The following is an 18,173-nucleotide window of genomic DNA, read 5'->3' as shown; positions in this document are numbered from 1 at the left end:
TGCTGGAGCACGGTGTCGGGCGATCGCTGTTTTTTCCCCGTCGGATCGGAGTTGTGTTACCGGGTGGGTGGCTGTGGAGTTTGGTTGGTTGGTTTTTTGTTGTTATTTTTTTTTTTTTTTGGCAATCAATGAAATTCGCTCCTGGCCCCGTTCCGTTGCTGCAGTTTCTTCCTGCCGCCGCCCCTCTTCTCGTGTGTCCCCCCTGGCCCAGACCCCTGCCCAAGCTCCCCTTTTACCTCCCCAACCCTTCCTCGCTCCCTCGGCCACCTTGGCACCGCACCTGCAGGCTCAGAAGCGCCTGGAAGAGAGCCGGGAGCTGGGTGGGATGAATGGAGGGGGGGTGCAGAGACAGGGGAAGGGAAGGAAAGGGGAAGAAAAGGGGACGGGGGGGAACCCTACAATATTTAAAGCAAGAAGAAGCCCTCCCCGTGGCGCAAACCCCCTCCGGCTGCGGGTTGGGGATGGGTTGGGGATACCCGGCACCGCGCCCCCCAGCCTGGGCAGGACCCCCCCGGCGGGGTCTGGGGGGTTATAGGGGGATGTAAGGGGGTGCCCCCTGCGGCATCCTAGTGGGGTGGGTGTAGGATGACCGCGGGCAGGAGGCAGGGACCCCGTGGGGCCGCCCCGTGACCGCGCGGGGGTGGCGCCGGGCGCGTCCCCGCCCCGAGTGACGCCGGCACGGAAACGGCTCGGGGCCGCCATGGAGTTCCCGGAGCTGGGGGAGCACTGCTCGTGGGCCCCCTGCCAGCGCCTGGGTGAGGATGGAGGGGATGGGAAAGGGTGGAGGGGATGGGAAAAGGGGGGGGGGGACACGGGGCTGGGGGTGGGGGAGCGCAGCGGAGCCCCGGTGGGGGGGGGGGGGGCGCGGTGCCAGCTGAGCGTCCCCGTCCCTCGCCCCCCGCCCCAGATTTCCTGCCCCTCAAGTGCGACGCCTGCCAGCAAATCTTCTGCACCGACCACGTCGCCTACGCCCAGCACGCCTGCACCTCCGCCTACAAGAAGGTGAGCGCAAAAAGGAGGGGGCGACCTTCATTCCCTGACCCCCCCCCAAAAAAAACAACCAGAAGGACACCCGGAGAGGGTTGGTTGCGCGGGGCCGTGCCCGGCACCCTCTTGGGACAAACCAGCGGGACGTGGCCACCCACCTACCCAAAGCTTCGTGCCCCCGACGCCTTTCTCGCCCTGCCCGCAGGACGTTCAGGTCCCCGTGTGCCCGCTCTGCAACACGCCGGTGCCCGTGAGGCGCGGGGAGATGCCCGACGTGCTGGTGGGCGAGCACATCGACCGCCACTGCAAGGCCGACCCCGCGCAGCGCCAGCGCAAGGTGGGAGCGCCGGGGCAGGAGAACACCCCCCCATAGGGCTTCGTGGGGTGAATTCGGGGCTGGGGGAGCTCTTAGGGGGCAACGCGGGGCCGGAGGAAGGGCAGGGTGGGTGTGGGAGTGCACCCTAAAAAAGCGTCTGAGGAAAGCTCCTAGCGGGAGACGCGCCCCACAGACCCCAAAAAGCGGCACCGAGGGGCAGCCCCCCCTCAGCGCCGCCGCCGCCGCCGCTCGCAGATCTTCACCAACAAGTGCTTGAAGCCCGGCTGCAAGCAGAAGGAGATGATGAAGGTGATCTGCGAGCAGTGCCACAAGAACTACTGCCTGAAGCACCGGCACCCCCTGGACCATGACTGCAGCGGGGCCGGCCACTCGCTCTCCAAAGCTGGGTGAGGGCGCGGGGACAACGGGGTGACGGGCGAGAAACCAAGTTCCTCCTGCCCCTGGGCCCTTCTCTGGGACTGCTGCACGTCCCGGAGCTAAACACCAACCTCCAGGGCTGGCTGGGAGGAAGAGGATGCCGGGGAGGGGGTATCACCCACCCAGCATCCTCGCCCTGGGTGCTGAGCACCCAGGGGTGCCCCGCGGTGGCGGGGCGCTCGCTCACAGACCCGCCGTCTGTCCTAGGCACGCCGCGCTCGCTAGGGCTCAGGCGTCCTCCTCCAAAGCAGCGAGCACAGCAAGCAGTGGAGCTGCTCGGCCCGCAGACAGCCCCTCGGCCAGGTAGGTTTGGTGGCAACCCCGCTTGGTGCCGGCTCCCCGCTCCCCGTGCCCGCTCGTGCCGGCGCTGACCCAGCTTCTCCCCCGTCTACAGGGGCAGAGCGGCCGCGTCCCAGGCCCCCAGCACCTCCCCGCCGGCTGCCGTGCTGCAGAACGGCCTGGTGAGTGGGCTGGCTGGGTTTTTGGGGTGTTTTGGGGTGGTTTTTTTTTTCGGGGGGAGGTTCCTGCTGACGGACTGGGTTTTGTTTCAGAGCGAGGAGGAAGCGCTGCAGCGCGCTCTGGAGCTGTCCCTGGCGGAGTCAGCGCGGGGCTCGGCGCAGCCGCCCAGGTACGGCCAGGGACACGCGGTGCTGGACCCGAGTCACGGGGCTGGGGGGGTGACAATGGGGCTGGGGGGGTGACAATGACCCTGCGTGGCCTGGGGGGGGGACACAGGGATGAGTCCAGAGCTGTTGCTGAGCTGAGCTCTGTGCCACGGGTGCTGGGGGGCGGAGATGCGCTCGTGACCGCCGGTCGGCAATGAGCACGGCGAGTCCTGGGGCACGCCGCCTGCTGCTGCCCCGGGGGGAGCACGAGGCCCACGCTGCGCCTCTGCCCCCCCAGCACGCAGGAGGAGGAGGACCTGGCACTGGCACAGGCGCTGTCGGCAAGCGAAGCTGAATACCAGCAGCTGCAGCGGCAGGTGAGTGGGGCCCATCCTGGGATCCCCCCCATCCTCAAACCCTCCAGGTTCTGCTCCGGGGAGGGGGCTCGAGCTCTGCCCGTGCCCCTTGCAGGCTGGAGGAAGACTCCGGTCCTGCCTTCCTCACCCGTGCTCCTTCCCCTCGCAGGCGCACGGCTCGAAGCCCTCCAACTGCAGCATGTCCTAGGAGGTGTGCCCGCGGAGGTGGTGGCACCGGGGGCAGCCGTGGCCTCCCACGGGGATGCGGTGAGGACACCCTGGGTGCTGACAGGAGCCCGGCACCATCTCCTCTCCCCAAACGCACACGGACAGCTCAGCCCCGCGTGCAGGGGGTGCAGCAAACCCCCCCGGTGCTCCCCTGGAGGGGCAGGGTTGGGGAGAGCCCAGGCGCACGCTGGCCGAAGCGAGCGGCGGCGCACGGAGGGTGCTGAGCCCGCAGCTGGCCTTGGGGGGGGGCTTCATCCCCTCCTCTAGCCCCAGCCGTGCTGCAGGGCAGCCCCTCGGGAGCAGCAGCACCCTCTGGCCCCGCAGGCAGGAGCTGATCCCCGGGTTGGGGTCGCGTCCTGGCAGCCCCCTGGGGGAGGTCGGTGCCGCCCCGTGCTGCTTCCTCGCCAGCTTTCCCTGCTCCTGCCCGTGGGGCTGTGCCCGGTGCTGCAGGAGCGCTGAAAAACGCGTCCGAGTGCTGCTCGGGAGAAAATAAAAGGCATAGCACGAGGCGCAGAGTGGCTGTTGGAGCCGGGGCTGCTGGCTCAGAGCTGCGAGCTGGAGGGGGGCAAATGGGGGCACAACGGTGGGGGTGGCAGCACGGGGGGGACAAAGCGGGCACCGGCTGCACTGCTCCCTGCTTCCTGCAGCCCTCAGTGCTGGGATGGGGACAGGGACGGGCTGCTGGGGTCCCCCTGGCACAGGCGGTGCCCCCCCCTTGTCCCCGTCCCTGCCCGCAGCGCAGCCCCCAGCCCCGGGGAGCCTCGCAGGCACCTTGCCCAGAGCACGCAGGCACGGAGCTGGGAGGGACCAGGTTTAAGGAGCTCCACACCAGCAAACCAAACGGGTACAAACGCAGCGGAGTGTCCAAGCCAGTCCCTGCCGCTCCTGGCGCACACACGGAGCCGCAGCCGCCGGCGGGGGTCCCCCGGCACCACGGGGACCCCGAGCCTTGCTTCGGAGTCACAGCGGAGCCCCCGGCCCTCCTCACGGCCCCTTCTTGCTGCCGGGGGGCTTCTCGGTGCGCCGCTCCTTGCTCTCGCCCTCGTCCCCAGCCTGCTGCTGCTGCAGCCACATGCTGGCGTACACGCCGCCCTTCTGCAGCAGCTCCTCGTGCCTGCGGGGACAACGGGGGGGGCTGCAGGCTCCTGAGCCGGCCCCAGAGCCGGGGTCCCCGTGGGTAGGCGGCACCAAGCCCCCCCCGGCTCCCTCACTCACCTCCCACGCTCTGCAATCCGCCCGTCCTTGAGCACCAGGATCTGGTCTGCGCCCACCACGGTGGAGAGCCTGCGGGGAGAGGCCGGGGGGGGGTAAAAAGGGGCTTGCACAGCGCCAGGAGCTGCTGTCCCATGGGGTGGGGGGTGAGGAAAGTCCCTGCTTCTCCTCAGCCAGCCCAAGGAACCCTTGGTGATGCCCCAAGCTGGCCAGGAAAGGTGTCTGAGCACCGGGATGCGCTGCTCCAGAGGATGCTGTGGCACATCTGTGGGGTTGCCCTTCCCCATGCCCTCCGAAATCCTGCCACCCCGCTGCAGGAGGGCTTTGTGAGCTGGATCAGCCCCTTCCCCCCATCCCTACCTGTGTGCCACGACGATGCTGGTGCGGTGGGCGCACACCTTGGCCAGGGAGGCCTGGATGTTCCTCTCCGTCTCCGTGTCCAGCGCGGAGGTGGCCTGGGGGAGAGGGACGTGGCCACGGGAGGCAGCTTGCCAAAAAGGGGGCTGCTGCAGGGCACGGCTGGGACAAAAATAAAGGAGTGGGGGGGGGAGGCTTTGCCCTTACCTCGTCCAGCAGGATGATGCGGGGGCCCTTCAGGATGGTGCGCGCGATGGCCACGCGCTGCTTCTCCCCCCCGCTCAGCTTCAGCCCCCGCTCCCCCACCTGGGTGCTGTACCCTGAGGGCACAAGGGCAGGAATAAAATGTGCTGCTCCCTCCGAGGCAGGGGCAGGACCCAGAAGGATTACAGGGAGAGGCAGAGCAGGGCCAGCAGCGCCCACCCCGTGAGCCACGAGGTGCTCACCGTCGGGGAAGGAAAGGATGCGGTCGTGGATGTCGGCGGCCCGGGCTGCCTCCTGCACCTCCTCGTCGGTGGCCAGGACCCGGCCGTAGCGGATGTTGTTGGCGATGGTGTCGTTGAAGAGCACCGTGTCCTGGGGCACCACCCCGATGTGGGTGCGCAGCGACGCCTGCTTCACCTGGGGAGGTTGTAGGGTGGGGGGGGAAGGCTCGTTCAGACCCCACTCCCGGTGCCCCGCCGCCCCCTTTCCCACCCTGCAGAGCTCACCTGGGAGATGTCCTGCCCGTCGATGCGGATGCAGCCGCCCCGCACGTCGTAGAAGCGGAAGAGCAGGCGGATGATGGTGCTCTTCCCCGAGCCCGAGGGTCCCACCTGCGCTCAAAGGATTTTGGGGACACCAGAGGACCCCCCCCCCCAGCTGCTGGATGCGAGGGGCTGAGCGAGGAAGGACTGTCCCGCTTTAGGGCCGGTCCTTCACCCCCCCCCGTCCCCGCCACCTCCCCGCCCCAAATCCCACGCTCCTGCTCTCACCAGGGCCAGGGTCTGCCCAGGCATCACGGAGAAGGAGACGTCCTGCAGGATTTCCTTCCTGGGAGAGGGAGCAGAGCTCAGGGCCACCTCCCGTCCCCCCACGTCCCCGTGCCAGATCCCATGGCTGGCTTCACCCCCGCCCTGCCCAGCGCCCCGTACCCGTCCACGTAGCTGAAGTGCACGTTCTCAAACTCGATGCGCCCGGCCTCCAGGTGCAGGTCTCCGGCGTTCACCACGTCCTTCACCTGCCGGGCAGAGCGCCCCGACCTCAGCACCAGCCCCAGCACCCGGGGAGGGGGTTTGGGATGCAGCCCCCTCACCTCCTGCTCCTCGTGGAAGAGCTCGAACATGTTCTCCATGTCCACGAAGGAGTTTTGGATCATCCTGGAAAGGGGGGCAAAGAGCGGAGGGGAGGGTTTGGGGAGCTCGCCGTGCGCCGTGCGCTCCCGGGGAGGGGGCAGCAGTACCTGTAGTACGTCCCGAACCAGTTGAGCGGTGTGTAGAGCTGGATGATGTAGGTGCCGAAGAGGACAAAATCCCCCACCTGGAAGGGCCGGGAGGAGACGTGGCCGTCACCCCCAGCGGCAGGACCCCCCTCCCCGGGGCAGGGCTGGCCCCGGCCTCACCTGCAGCTTGTTCTCGGTGACGAAGTAGGCGCAGAGCAGCGACCCCGCCAGCAGCCCCATGCCGATGACCAGGTTCTGGGTCTGGTTGAGGAGGCCCAGCGAGGCGCTCACCTTCCACTCGGAGAGCTGCAAGAGGCGAGGTGCTCCGTGAGCCCCCCCGAACCACGGCAAAGCCCCGTCACCGCCCAAAAATCCCGGCTCATCCCCTCCACCCCAGTGCGGAGCTCCCCGTGCCTGGTACTTGACGATGGCCTCGTTGAAGCGGTTCACCTCGTAGCTCTCGGCGTTGTAATACTTCACCTGCGGGACGCAGGGCAGGGCTCAGCACCCTCCCCAGCGCCGGGGGGGTGATGCTCAGCACCCACCCTCGCCCCTCCGTTGTCACCGTCTCGAAGTTGAGCAGCGAATCCACGGCCCGGGACTTGGCCTCGTTGTCCCGCGTGTTCATGTCCCGCCGGTACTTGGTCCTCCACTCGGTGATGAAGATGGTCAGAGCTGTGGTGGGAAGGGGCCGTGTCGGTGCGGGGTGGCCAGTAGCCCGGCACCCCCCTTTTTTTCTTTCCCCGTCGCACTCACTCAGGTAGAGGCTCATGCACACGAAGATGATGAGGCCGAACCAGGCGCTGAAGACGGAGGTGAAATAAACGATGCCGATGACGATGTCGGCGACGGTGGGGACGATGCTGAAGACGATGTAGCTGCAGGGAGGGGACAGAGGGGACATCAGGCGAGGCCGGTCGGAGAGGTGAGCCCGGCCAGCTCCGCGGGCTGGCTCTGACCTGAGCAGGCTGTTGATGCTGCTGGTGCCCCGGTCCACGCTGCGCAGCACCTCGCCGGTGCGGCGGCCCAGGTGCCAGCGCAGGGACAAGCCGTGGAGGTGGGCGAAGAGCTGCACCTGCACCTGCCGGTTGGTGAACTGCTGCACCCACACCCACAGGAAGGTGCGCAGGTTGCTCACGAAGCCGGTGGAGCCTGCGGGGGGACAACGGGGGCAATGGGTGGGGATGGGGTCCCCCCAACCCGCGGTGTCCCCACGCTGTCTGTCCCCAGCACCCCGTCCTTACCGGCGCCGCCGCCCTGCAGGAACTTCAGCCCCACGTAGATGCAGACGGTCCAGGCCAGGGTGTGCCAGGGGGCACCCTCCGTCAGCTCGTTCACTGGGGACAGTTGGGCACGTGTCGGGGCAGGGAGCACCGCTGGGTGCCCCACGGGAAGCAGCCCCAGCACCCAGCTCCAGCCCCAGCACCCAGCTCCTGCCAGGTCCCTGCACCCTCCCGGGTCACTCGTGTCCCCCCCCAGCACTCGGTGAAGCAGAGGGCGGCCGTCCCAAAATGCAGCATCCCTTGGGGTGTGCCAGAGGAGCTCTGTGATGGCCAAATTGAGGACTCCCCCAAGCCTCCTGACAGCGGGGACAGGGCGTCCCTGAGCCAGGACAACCATCCCCGGGCACCTCACCGATGTTCTTGTAGTAGATGGGGACGAAGACGTTGATGGCCCGCTCCAGCCCCATGAGAGCCATGCAGAAGAGCACCAGCCCCTGCAGCAGGCGGTTGCCTTTCGGCCACATGTACTGCGCCAGCAGCCGCAGCTTCCTCCGAAAATCCTTCCAGGTGGAGCTGCTCCTGCCCGCATCCTGCAGCAGCGGCTGGGGGAGCGCAGAGAAAGAGGGGTCACCGAGCAAGAAAACCGGCCCCCATCTCCCGGGGTCCCGGGACTCACCTGGCTGTTCTCCACGTCCCGCTCCTCCTCGTTGACCAGCAGCATGTAGGGTTTGTGGGGCAGCCCCGGCGCCTTCATGCCCAGGACAAAGAGCAGGAAGGTGCAGACGTAACGCAGCAGCCAGAAGCCAAACTGCACCTGGGGGGGGAGAAGGGTTCGAGACGGGCACGAGACGGGCACGAGACGGGAGAGGTGAGGCCCGGGGGGTGGGCGGGCGCCCACCGACCCCCTTCCCTGCCCTCTTACCTTCTGGTTGGTGTCCCCCAGCGCCCACCACCACAGCGGGCTCCTCCAGCACACCAGCGCCAGGTTCTCGGCGGCGAAGGCCAGCGCCCAGAAGAGGAGGAGGACGGTGCCGTGGCCCCGCGTGCGGTCGTGCGCCAGCACCCGCGTGCGCTCCAGCTGCAGGAGGGCCACGGCGCAGCCCCAGCTGAGGGCCCAGAGGCAGGCGTGCAGCACCATGTACCCGTACAGCCTCCCGGGCCCCCCTACTTGCCACAGCAGCCCCCCGAAGGGCTGCAGGGCCAGCAGCAGGGACAGCAGGACTTGGGCACGGTAGAGGGGCGAGCGAGGGATGTATTTGGGCTCCATGGCGCGGCCGAAACGGAGGTAGCAGGCGTACTGCAGGGCGCCCAGCAGCAGGCAGACGCTGAGCAGCACGGCGGGCACCAGGGTGAAGAAGAAGCAGGGCTGGAAGCCCCCCTGCACCCACGCCTGCGCCACCGAGCCGTTGCCCTCGCAGTAGCCCCAAAGCAGCGCCATCCTCGCCGGGCGGGGGGCTGCGGGGAGAGAAATTGGGGGAGAGAGGGGGCTCAGTGTGGGGGGTGGGGGGCACAGGATGGGTGCCACCAGGGACCCACGGGTGGGCTTGGGGGTGACACGGGGGCGATGTTGGGGTGCCCTTAGGGGACGTCCCCCGGGCTGCGCGCACACCGTGCGCCCTCCCCAACCCCAAGACCCCTCCCCAGCCCCCCGGGCAGCCGCTCCCCGTCCCCTCCCGTCCCCTCCCGTCCCGTCCCCGTTCACCTGCCCCCGGCCCCGCCGCCTCCCGGTGTCCCTCCCGGGCTCGCTGCCTCCTCCAGGCCCTGGCACCGCCTCTCCGCCGCTCCCCGCCCCGCCGGGCCCGGCCCTCCCCTCTCCTTCCCTCCCTTCTTCCCCTCCCCTCGCCCCGTTCCCGTTCCTCCCCCCCCCCTCCACCCTCTTATCTCCTCGGGCAGCCGGGCCCTGGGGCTGCTGATAGCCCCCGGGGAGAGGTCGGGCAGGACGGGGTGCGCCCCCCCCTCCCCTCCCTTCCCCTCCCCTCCCCGGCACAGATGGGGTCGGATATAAATAAATGAATTTATATTTAGCTCCCTCCAGCTGCTCTTGGCAACCACGGCAGGCCCTGCGCACCTCCAGGCTCCCTGTGCGTCCCCCTCTGTCACCCCAAAAGCGCCCCAAAAGCACCCCACAGCATCCCCCCCCCCCCAGGTCCCTGGGCAGCACAAGCCCTGGTGCTGCTGGCACCGCAGCATCCCCCCCCCCGGTGCGGACAGACAGACGGACACGGCTGATAGACCCCTGATAGGCTTTTATTCGTCGTGAGGGCTCCCCGGGCACCCCCATGCCCACGGGGCCGAGGAAACGCGGCTCGCCATGCACACGGGACACCGACCACACAAGCACGACATGCGGCGAGGGGCTCCTGGCCGGCCTCTCCCTCCCTCGAGCCCAGGGAAAGGCACAGGGCTTTCCCCCCCCTTGCCCCAAAAACACAGCCAGCCTCCAGCTGCCCACCTTGGGAAGTGGCAGCAGTGATGCCAGGACACCCAGATGTGGCATCCCACAGCCCTCGGGGCTGAGCTTGCCTTCAAGGCCATCCGTGCCCAGCCTGTGCAATCCCTGGAACATCACCTCGGTCACCTCCCTGCCCGGAGGGAGCCCGGGTGGCACAGGCTGGGAAGGTTTTGCTCCCTCTTTGCTCCCTAGCTCGGCAGAGATCGCCACCACTCGCAGGTCCCAGGGGTGCAGGGAAGCCCAGGGTTGAAGAAGGAGCCCTGATCACCGCCTCCACCCTGTCCTCAGTGCCACAGGAGCAGCAGCTGGCTCAGCACCCTGCGCCTGGCCCGGGCTCAAAGGGCAGGGGGCAATAACCTGGCAGGGGAAGCAAGGTCACCCTCTGCGCTCCAGGAATGGGAGATTGGGAGCTCCAGAGCGCTGCTGGGCACGGCAAAAGCAAGGCATCCCTGCCGGAGCCGAGGGGAGCGAGGTGGAAGCAAAGCCTGGCATTGGGGAGCTGAAATGCAGAGCCTCACGGGCTGCCACTGGGAGAGAGGCGAGGGAAAGCAGAATGATCTCGGGGCCTTGGCCAAGGTCATGCTGCGCAGCCAGGATCCTGATGCCTTCCTCCATCCCTCCCCCAAGGGCTGGGCTAGGGTTTGCCTCTCCCTTTTTGGTTCAGGGCACCCCTCCTTCCCACGCGAGGCACCAGCCAGCTGCTTTGCATGTGGCCTCCACAGCAGCTGAAGCAGAAGGATGGCCTCGGGAAGGAAGGACGGAGCCAGGAGCCCCTGGGGGAAGATGCGAGACACACTGAAGCCTTTGTCTGGGCAGGAGGGAAGGCCGGATACCACAGAAATGGCCACGAGAGGAAAACAGACCCATCACGGACCGGGCATAGCGGGCAGGGAATCGATACACAGAGCACAAGACCTCCACCGTGGGCTCCGAGCAGGCTGCGTGCACTCCCGGGTGACACCGGGCTGCACCACGCCAGGGGCTCCTTGGCACTGCGAGCACATCCCACGGGCACTGCGCAGGGCAGAAAGTGCCACCTTAGCCCCAGGACAGGGCAGGGAAGGACAGCAGAGAGCCAGGACTGCCACCCCAAGGTCCCCTCCTTGTGTGCCTGCACCAGGGCATCCGTCATGGGAGCCGGGGAGGAGCTGCAGCATCCCTGCAGCCCGGAGCTGTTCCCAGCAGCTCTAGGTCCCGGCCCGACACGCAGAGCAGCAGCTGGGGGCATCCTGCTGCAGGGTGCTGGGGCAAACGGGTGGGCGACTGCCCCGCTGCTGTCCTGCTCCAGCCGGAGGGGCGCAACATTGGTCCTCTCTGGGAGGGGGAACGCGGCGCTGGGCACCCCCAGGGCTGCAGGCAGTGCCCCCAGGGGACACCAGCTCCCTGCCTTCATTCGGGAGGCAGCTCCCAGCTCCCCGTGGCCGGCTGGAGCTGGTGCCTTCTCCCCGTCTCTGCCACCAGCAGCCGCCACCTCCGCGCCCGTCGCTGCCAGTCCCGTCCCGTCCGCTGTCCCAGGCTCCGCAGCGATCCTCCGGCACAGACGACACAGACGTGAACACAGACACAGGTTATGTACTCACACACGCGTCCACCCCACGAGAGTCAGAGTGGCGCTGGCTGGACACAAGGCGCCGCCGCCGCAGAGCCGCCGGCCCGGCAGCTTTGTCTCTCTCCGGCAAAAGGATGGCAATAAAACGGAGCCCGCGACCACCCGGTCCCCTCGGGATGGGAGAAGAACCAGGCTGACGCCGCATCCTGCTGCCCAGGTGGCCCCCAGTCTGCATCCCCCACGAGATCCCCAGTCTACAAGGCTATACCTGCAAGACAGAGGAGGGATGTGGCCCTTCCTGGGACCGGCACCCTCACCCCGTATCCGGAGCCAGCAGCCTTCACCCCTACCTTGTGGATCTGCGGTGGAAGCTCATCCTCCGAGCTCTCCTCTGGCACGGGCTCTGGGTGTCTCGCTGCCTGCCCGTCCTCAGCCCAGCCTCCCAAGGGGAGGCGGGAGAAGTGCGACGGGGCTCTGTGCACTGTGCCGGGGTCTGCAGGAGGGACGAGGAGGGGGATCAGTTAGCTGAGGGGGGGGCCGTCAGTCTTCTGGGGCAAGCAGGTCGCTCGTGCCAACCCCGCACAGGGCGTCGGTTGTGGGATTTGGGCCTGGAGCTCAGCCCCCTGCTCTGGCTCTCGTACCTGTGATGCCACCGTAGCGCCGCTGGAAGCCAGTCTGCAGCGTGGCCGTCTCCTCGGCAGGCTGCCGCGGCGAGGAGAAGGGGTAGCTGGCAGAGCGAGGGATGGGGACGGGGGCACCCCGCTGAGCGTCCAGCTCCTCGTGGGCGCTCTCCCCGCTCTCGTCGCTCTCCCGCCGGTGCCAAGTGTGCCGCTCGGGCTCCAGCTGGGCGTGCTGCTTGTGCAGCTGCGGGACCAAAACACGAGCAGGTCAACCACGTGGAGAGAGCCCAAATTCCCCCACAGGCCCTCTCCGCAGCTCACTCCAACCCCCAAGGAAGGACACCCCGGTCCTGCCACCCCTCCGGCCAGCCCAGCTTCAGGCTGCTCACCTCGTGCATGTAGAGCGCGTGGAGACTCATCTCGGTGGAGGCGTACTCTGAGAGAATCATGCTCTGCAGCTGACCCTCCCAGGCACTGCTCCCCGAGCTCACCGTCCTCGCATCAGCACTGCCACGGGAAACACGAGTGAGGTTTGCTGCCCAGGGGGCCCCCATCACCCCTCCAGACCCCTCTCTGCTCTAACGCCAGGCTCTCAGACTCCCATGCTGGATAGGAACAGGAGCTCTGCAGCATCTCCCCAAGTCCCCCACTCCAGGAACACCACCACACTGTGCCTCTGTGCTCAGAGCTCATCAGCCTCTCACTGCCAGAGCAAGCAGCACCCAGCACCAGGGCAGGCCCTATTCCATCCTACCCTTCATCCCAGGAAGGCTGCCTCTTCCCCACCAGGGGTTTCTCAACACCGTGGGCCCTACAGGAGAACACCAGAGCCCCAATGCCACCTCTTGGGGACAACATAACCCTGTGGGCCTAACTCTCCTTGTGTAGATGGCCCTTGCTGTCCCAAGCTACAAGTGCTTGGTCTTCCCACCCTGTTCCAGCCTGCAGCTTACCCAGAGGCCGTCATAGCACTGGCACCCCGAGGCTGGGTGCCCTCTCCGGCCCTTCCTGCTGTCTGGAAGCCACTGGGGGGCTGCTGGGCAGACTGGAGCGGGGAGAAGGAGCGCAGGGCCGAGGCCACTTCGGAGAGGTGGCGAGAAGCCTGCCCATCACGGCCCACGTGGAAGCCCAGCGCCGAGGAGCCCGCTATCACATTGGCAATCAGGCTGTGAGGCTGCAGAGTCAAAACGGAGGGAGAATCACTGCCCTGCGCAGAGACCTGGAGGCCCTTCCCTAGAGAGCCAGAAGCAGTCCCAACGAGTCCTGATCCACCACGTTTCACATCCCAGCACAGCCGAGGGCAAACTTTGCCCAGAAGGTCCGATTATTACAGCTTGTTGGCACCCTAGGAACACCCCACGTCCCCCCCCCATTCCTAGGCACCTCCGACTCCGACTGCAGGGACTGGATGGAGCTGAAGAGGGCATTTTCGGGGAGCACAGCCTGCTGGGCCAGCGCCACGCTGCTGTCGCGGTGCACCCGCTCCTTGAGGAAGCCGATGAAGGCCGTGCTCTCGCGGGGCGGCTGCCACTTGGGGTTGGTGATGGCGAAGTGCATGAGGGACAGCTCTGTCTTGCCGTCCTCTGCCTGCTGGTAAATGGAGGCCTCCGTCTTTCCTGCTGACATCCACTGCGGAGCACAGAGAGGTAAAGAGGGTCAGCATCTGCTTTATGCCCGTGCCGAGCCCAGGAATCCCACAGCTGGTTTGGGCAAAGCAACCAGCACAAGCTGGGCCACGGCTCCGTGCAGAAGGCGAGCGCTGTACCAAAAGCCCTGTATTAGTACAGCCCTTGCAGCCCACCCCAAAATATCCAAGGGAACTAGAGAGATGAGGGCCAGTCACAAAGAACGGAGCTGAAAGCCGCAGCAAGAGCAGCTACAGCCAACAAATAACTTCTTAAAAGCTGCCTGCCACAGAGAGACCACCCCTCCCTAGCTCCTGTCCCTTTCACTAGGGTGTCCCTCCTGATGAGCAACCCACATCCCCAGGCACAGCACACAGACCGATCCTCTTTCACTCCAGAGTAGGTTTTGTCCAAAGGGAAAGGATCTCCCATCTCCCCTAGGCTCCTTGTCTCCCAGGCAAAAGCAGCCCAGCTGCCAGGAGCGGTGCTTTACAGCCTTTTCAGTGCCTGAAGGAGCAGATATGATGTGTGGGGCCCACGCTGCCCTCCTGCTCCCTGCGGGACCTACCGCCGGGTGGCCATGCTGGCGCACGTCCATCTGGGCGAAGGAGCAGGTGTCGCCCACACCCACCACCTCCACCGTGAAGTTGCGGAAGAAGTCGACGATGTCCAGGGACTTGGGCCGCAGGCAGACGATGAGGATCAGGGGGGTAATGATGGGGCTCAGGAGCTCCTCCAGGATGAAGACCTGAGCACAAAGACGGCGGGCTCAGCGCGAGGTTGAGGAGGTCAAGAAAGCTGCCAGCCCCAAAGCCAGCTCCAGCCCGTTTTCTGGGGCTGGGGGTCTCTGAGAAAGCTGCCTCGATCCTCTGCCAGCCCAGGGATGGGAGAGAGTTTCCATCCCAGCCCCTCGCGTGCCAGGCTCACCGCTTTGTACTGGAAGAGCTGGGCAAACTCGTCCCTGGTCTCGTAGCGGTGGGCATTGCCCTGCCAGTGGTCAGGCATGTAGTGGATGTGCGCCAGGATGACACGCAGCAGCTGCTCTGGGCAAAACACCAGGTGCTGGTCGGGGATGAAGGACCTGCAGGGCAGGAAAACGTCAGCGTTCCTGGAAGACCTCGTCCTGGGGTGGCAGGGCGACTGGCCCACATCGCAGCTTCACCTGTGGCCTTCACTCCAACCCAACCCCTCCTGCCTGCCCAGCCCTGGGATGTCACTGTCCAGCTCCAGCAACACCCCCACACCATCACATCATCCCTGAAGGCATCTCCACAGTGTCCAAGCTCCCCCTTTCTCCTGCCTGCCCCACTGCGAGCCCCCAAGCCGTGCCCTTCACTCACACAGGTTCACGTCCACTTGTAACCTAGGAGTCCCTCAGCAACGGGGCAGCCCGGACCCACCTCACCTGCACACCGTGATGCCCACCCCCAGCAGGGTGACCGTGGTCAGGACGTGCTCGACAGCCAGCACGTCTTCGTCGTAGATGGTGAGAGCGATGAGCACCGCCAGGATGGAGCCAGCAAAGAAGGCCACGTTCTTGGCCACGATGGTGAGGAGCGGGGAGATGAAGCAGTTCATGTACTTGGAAGCTGGCTTGTAGCCTTTGCTGAGGCGCGAGTGCAGTTCGTGGTCCAGCTCGTTGAAGTGACGGAGGTAACAGCGGCCGTAGAGAGACCAGCAGCGGGCCCCCAGGCTGCCCGGCTCCCGCTTCAGGATCTCCGTGTAGCTGAAGAAGGCGTAGAGGATCTGCCAGATGAGGATGAGAGGGCAGAGGAGGAAGTTGGCGATGCCAATCCAGAGGATGCGAGTGCTGAGCTTCTCGGCCAGCTCCAGGCGGTTCCCAGCCCGCTTGTACTCGGCCTTCAGGCTCCACTCGTTCTCGAAGAGAGAGCCAGGCCCCCAGAAGAAGATGAGCTCGAAGTTGTACTTGAGCCCCCGCGTGTAGAAGACGGTGTCTCCCAGCAGGGGCAGGCGGAAGCGGATGGGCAGCAGCGACTTGTTCACCATGGCCACCATGTAGTTCTTGAAGCGGAGGATGCGGTGGTAGATGTCCAGCTCTGTCAGCTCCTTCTTGTGGATGCAGATCTGGTGCTCCTTCTGGATCTGCACGATGCGGGCCTGCACCTCCTGCCAGGTGTAGTAGGGCAGGTTGGACTGTAGGGGAAAGCAGCGAGGTTAGGGGCAGGCTGGGCTCACCCAAACAGCGGGTCCCAGCACGCCCCTCAGGGCATGAATGAGCCGAAATCCTGCCATCAGGCACCTCTTCCTGCACTGCCTCAGCCTGCAGCAGCGAGCAAACCCCACGCCTTGCCCCAGTGCCCTTTCCCCCTCGCTTTATGGAGGTGGCTGTTTTCCAGCTGCCGGGGAGGCAGGAGCACAGGCCCAGTCTCATGTGGATCCTCCCAGAGCTCACAGTCCTGTGTTTGGAGTCAGCAGCAAGGCACAGACAGGGGAAGGGACTCAACCAGCACCCCAGACGGAGCCTGTGAAAAAGCTGGGGACAACCCAAGCCTCGTGGCTCCACCCCATCTTTCTCAAGACACAATCTCTCCTCAAAACACGCGCACACACCCTTCAGCGTTGTCTGTCAGAGCAAGGACTCTGGACGAGGATGTACGTGCAAGCCTCAAAGCCCAGCTTTGACACACTGATCAGCCTGTCTTCAGCAGCTAGGTAGCTCCACGCCCCAGTTTCCCCATCACAGTTCCAGTAAACGAGGAAGCTGCTGCTCTCTGCTTCCCAGGGAGGCCTGAGGATGCCCTCACTGATGTCCCTTCTGCTGAAAGGCACCGCAGAAAAGGCCATCACAGGAGAATAAACATACTGGGTGGCAGATGGCAGAAGCTCGTGCCAACACAGAGAGGGGTGGAGAGCTGGGCAGAGGGGTTCACAGGCAGTAAGTTGGCTGCTGGAGGGATTGCCATGCAGTCACATAGGCTGGGATGAGCTGAAGCAGGGGGACAAAAGCTCAGCACAAGCCTCCCGGAGAAGCTGAGCACGGAGAGGAGTGGAGGTGAGCTGCTTCTCGCCACACGCCTCCCGCTTCCCTCAGCAGCACCACGTGCAGCCCTTGGCCCAGCTACTTACTTACCATGGGGATGCGGAGGGCGTTGATGTAGAAAGAGTGAATCTCCCAGTAGCAGCAGATATTGTAAATAAATTTGACAAGCCGGTGGATCCAGAAAACTCCAGCTATCACCAGGATGCAGATGAGGAAGCTGTTTGCCTGGATTCTGCAAGCAGGAAGAGCACAGAGTGGGAATCGAGCCCAGGGAAGGAGATCTTAGTACCTGAAGAAGCAAGAGCAGTGGCTCACGTGCCCCTTGCTAGCGCCTACCTCGCACTGCAGACATTTGGAGGCAGGAAGGCATCAGGTAGAGTCACCTTAATGGGCTCAGTTGGATGCTGGCTGTGATTTACTGCCTTGTTGGCGAAGAGGATGTCATAATCCACGCAGCTGATCAGAAAGGTGGTGAACGCCACCACGAAGATGAACTGCCTGTGAAGAAAGGGAGAAGCCGTGAGGGAATCACACTTCTGCCCCCGCAAAACGTGAAGCAGGCAGGACACAGGGTCACACGTCACGAAGACGCAGGGTCACGCACTGCCACAGCAACAGTTCCCCAAAATGAACCGAAGGTTTCGGCACGGGTAACTCTATCGAGGGGTGGACAAGATGACTGTAAAGGGCATCCTCCTGCCCACCCAACTGCGGTAACCATTCCCCAGCAGCTGTCACAGCCCCAACGGAGGGGCAGCCTGCACTTACATGAGCTCAAAGATCTCCCCGATGAGCATGCAGGTGAAGCCATTCTTCTGGTGCAGGTTATAGACGTGAACGCTACAGTCAAGGAGAAGAATCTGGAGACCCCTTCCCTCTGACACAGGACGGAGAGGCTGCTGTCCCACGGGCGACCACAGGCCCTCAGCCAAATCCCTCTCCATCGCCTACAGGCCTCCCAGCCCTCCTCAGCAGGGAGCTGGTTCCCTCCTGGCATGGAAATGCACAATGCCCTGCTAAAGCTCCCTTGGGACAGCAAGACCAGCCCCAACCCAACCCCATTCTTCCCCCACCTAGCTTTCAGAGGATTATGTCCCAGCACAGGGCACAAACTCAGGAAAGCTCTCAGGTGCAGGACAACACTGGGACACCCACAGACAGAGGGTCTGCCACCCCACAGCCCCTCCAGAGCTATGGGGGACGGGGGCAGCCCCCACCCCAGCTCCAAGCCATGCCCAGCTGGGAAAGGATATCCGAGAGAAGAAGAGGTCCAGGTTCTCTATATGGTGCCACGGAGCTGAAGGGAGAGAGACAGGGTGAGCAAGCAAACCAACACCACCCCGCTGCCCACAACCCCACAACCCCACACCCCCAGTGCCCCCCGACCCCAAACCCCTACCCCTGCTCCCCCAGCAGCCTGCCAACCTCCCATTACAGTCCCCTTGACCCCATAGCCTCCCACCCATGCTCCCCGTAACCCCAAACCCCCACCCCCGTTCCTTCGGGCCCTATACCAGCCCCTTTTTTCCGTTCCCCCCCACTCCCCCCGGTGCCCCCCGATACCCCCCGGTGCCCCCATTCCCCCCGGCTCACACTTGGCTCCCTCGGGGACGTGCACCAGGAGGTCTCCACCGCCGGGTGGGGACTCCGTGGAGGAGCTCTCCAGCCTCTGGTACTGCGTCTCCAGCTGAGCCATGGCCGGGACCCCCGAGGACAACCCCCCCCCCCCCGGCCACCACCACCGCCACCGCTGTCCCCCCCCCTTCGGGGGCCGCCCCACAGCT

At 65.6% G+C, this 18,173-nt stretch overlaps 3 protein-coding genes across 3 annotated transcripts; 1 reads left to right on the top strand and 2 right to left on the bottom strand.

Annotated features, from left to right (window-relative positions):
* The first annotated feature begins 370 nt into the window (after nucleotides 1-370).
* On the top strand, nucleotides 371-3,437 carry ZFAND2B (zinc finger AN1-type containing 2B). Its single transcript, XM_084523268.1, has 9 exons — nucleotides 371-755; nucleotides 908-1,002; nucleotides 1,193-1,324; nucleotides 1,559-1,710; nucleotides 1,949-2,044; nucleotides 2,136-2,202; nucleotides 2,293-2,369; nucleotides 2,645-2,723; nucleotides 2,872-3,437. Exons 1-9 carry the CDS (start codon nucleotides 701-703, stop codon nucleotides 2,908-2,910), a joined length of 792 nt encoding a protein of 263 aa, XP_084379394.1. The 5' UTR covers nucleotides 371-700; the 3' UTR covers nucleotides 2,911-3,437.
* Nucleotides 3,438-3,728: 291 nt separating this feature from the next.
* ABCB6 (ATP binding cassette subfamily B member 6 (LAN blood group)) lies at nucleotides 3,729-8,916 on the bottom strand. Its single transcript, XM_084523265.1, has 20 exons — nucleotides 8,845-8,916; nucleotides 8,065-8,597; nucleotides 7,819-7,956; nucleotides 7,555-7,744; nucleotides 7,164-7,256; nucleotides 6,879-7,071; nucleotides 6,676-6,797; nucleotides 6,485-6,594; nucleotides 6,334-6,399; nucleotides 6,100-6,225; nucleotides 5,941-6,017; nucleotides 5,794-5,857; nucleotides 5,633-5,718; nucleotides 5,474-5,531; nucleotides 5,210-5,314; nucleotides 4,946-5,120; nucleotides 4,707-4,819; nucleotides 4,503-4,597; nucleotides 4,146-4,214; nucleotides 3,729-4,044 (listed from the first exon to the last, which is right to left on the bottom strand). Exons 2-20 carry the CDS (start codon nucleotides 8,578-8,580, stop codon nucleotides 3,915-3,917), a joined length of 2,526 nt encoding a protein of 841 aa, XP_084379391.1. The 5' UTR covers nucleotides 8,581-8,597; nucleotides 8,845-8,916; the 3' UTR covers nucleotides 3,729-3,914.
* Nucleotides 8,917-9,371: 455 nt separating this feature from the next.
* ATG9A (autophagy related 9A) lies at nucleotides 9,372-18,127 on the bottom strand. The gene is made up of 14 exons (XM_084522857.1): nucleotides 17,983-18,127; nucleotides 17,643-17,686; nucleotides 17,158-17,222; nucleotides 16,726-16,887; nucleotides 16,480-16,621; nucleotides 14,794-15,542; nucleotides 14,316-14,469; nucleotides 13,957-14,136; nucleotides 13,147-13,392; nucleotides 12,717-12,937; nucleotides 12,153-12,270; nucleotides 11,785-12,007; nucleotides 11,494-11,636; nucleotides 9,372-11,411 (listed from the first exon to the last, which is right to left on the bottom strand). Exons 1-14 carry the CDS (start codon nucleotides 18,083-18,085, stop codon nucleotides 11,406-11,408), a joined length of 2,556 nt encoding a protein of 851 aa, XP_084378983.1. The 5' UTR covers nucleotides 18,086-18,127; the 3' UTR covers nucleotides 9,372-11,405.
* Nucleotides 18,128-18,173: the final 46 nt, after the last annotated feature.

Source organism: Aythya ferina (genome assembly GCF_964211825.1).
Source record: "Aythya ferina genome assembly, chromosome: 6".
Classification (NCBI taxonomy): domain Eukaryota; kingdom Metazoa; phylum Chordata; class Aves; order Anseriformes; family Anatidae; genus Aythya; species Aythya ferina.
This window is presented reverse-complemented; position numbering and strand designations above follow the sequence as displayed.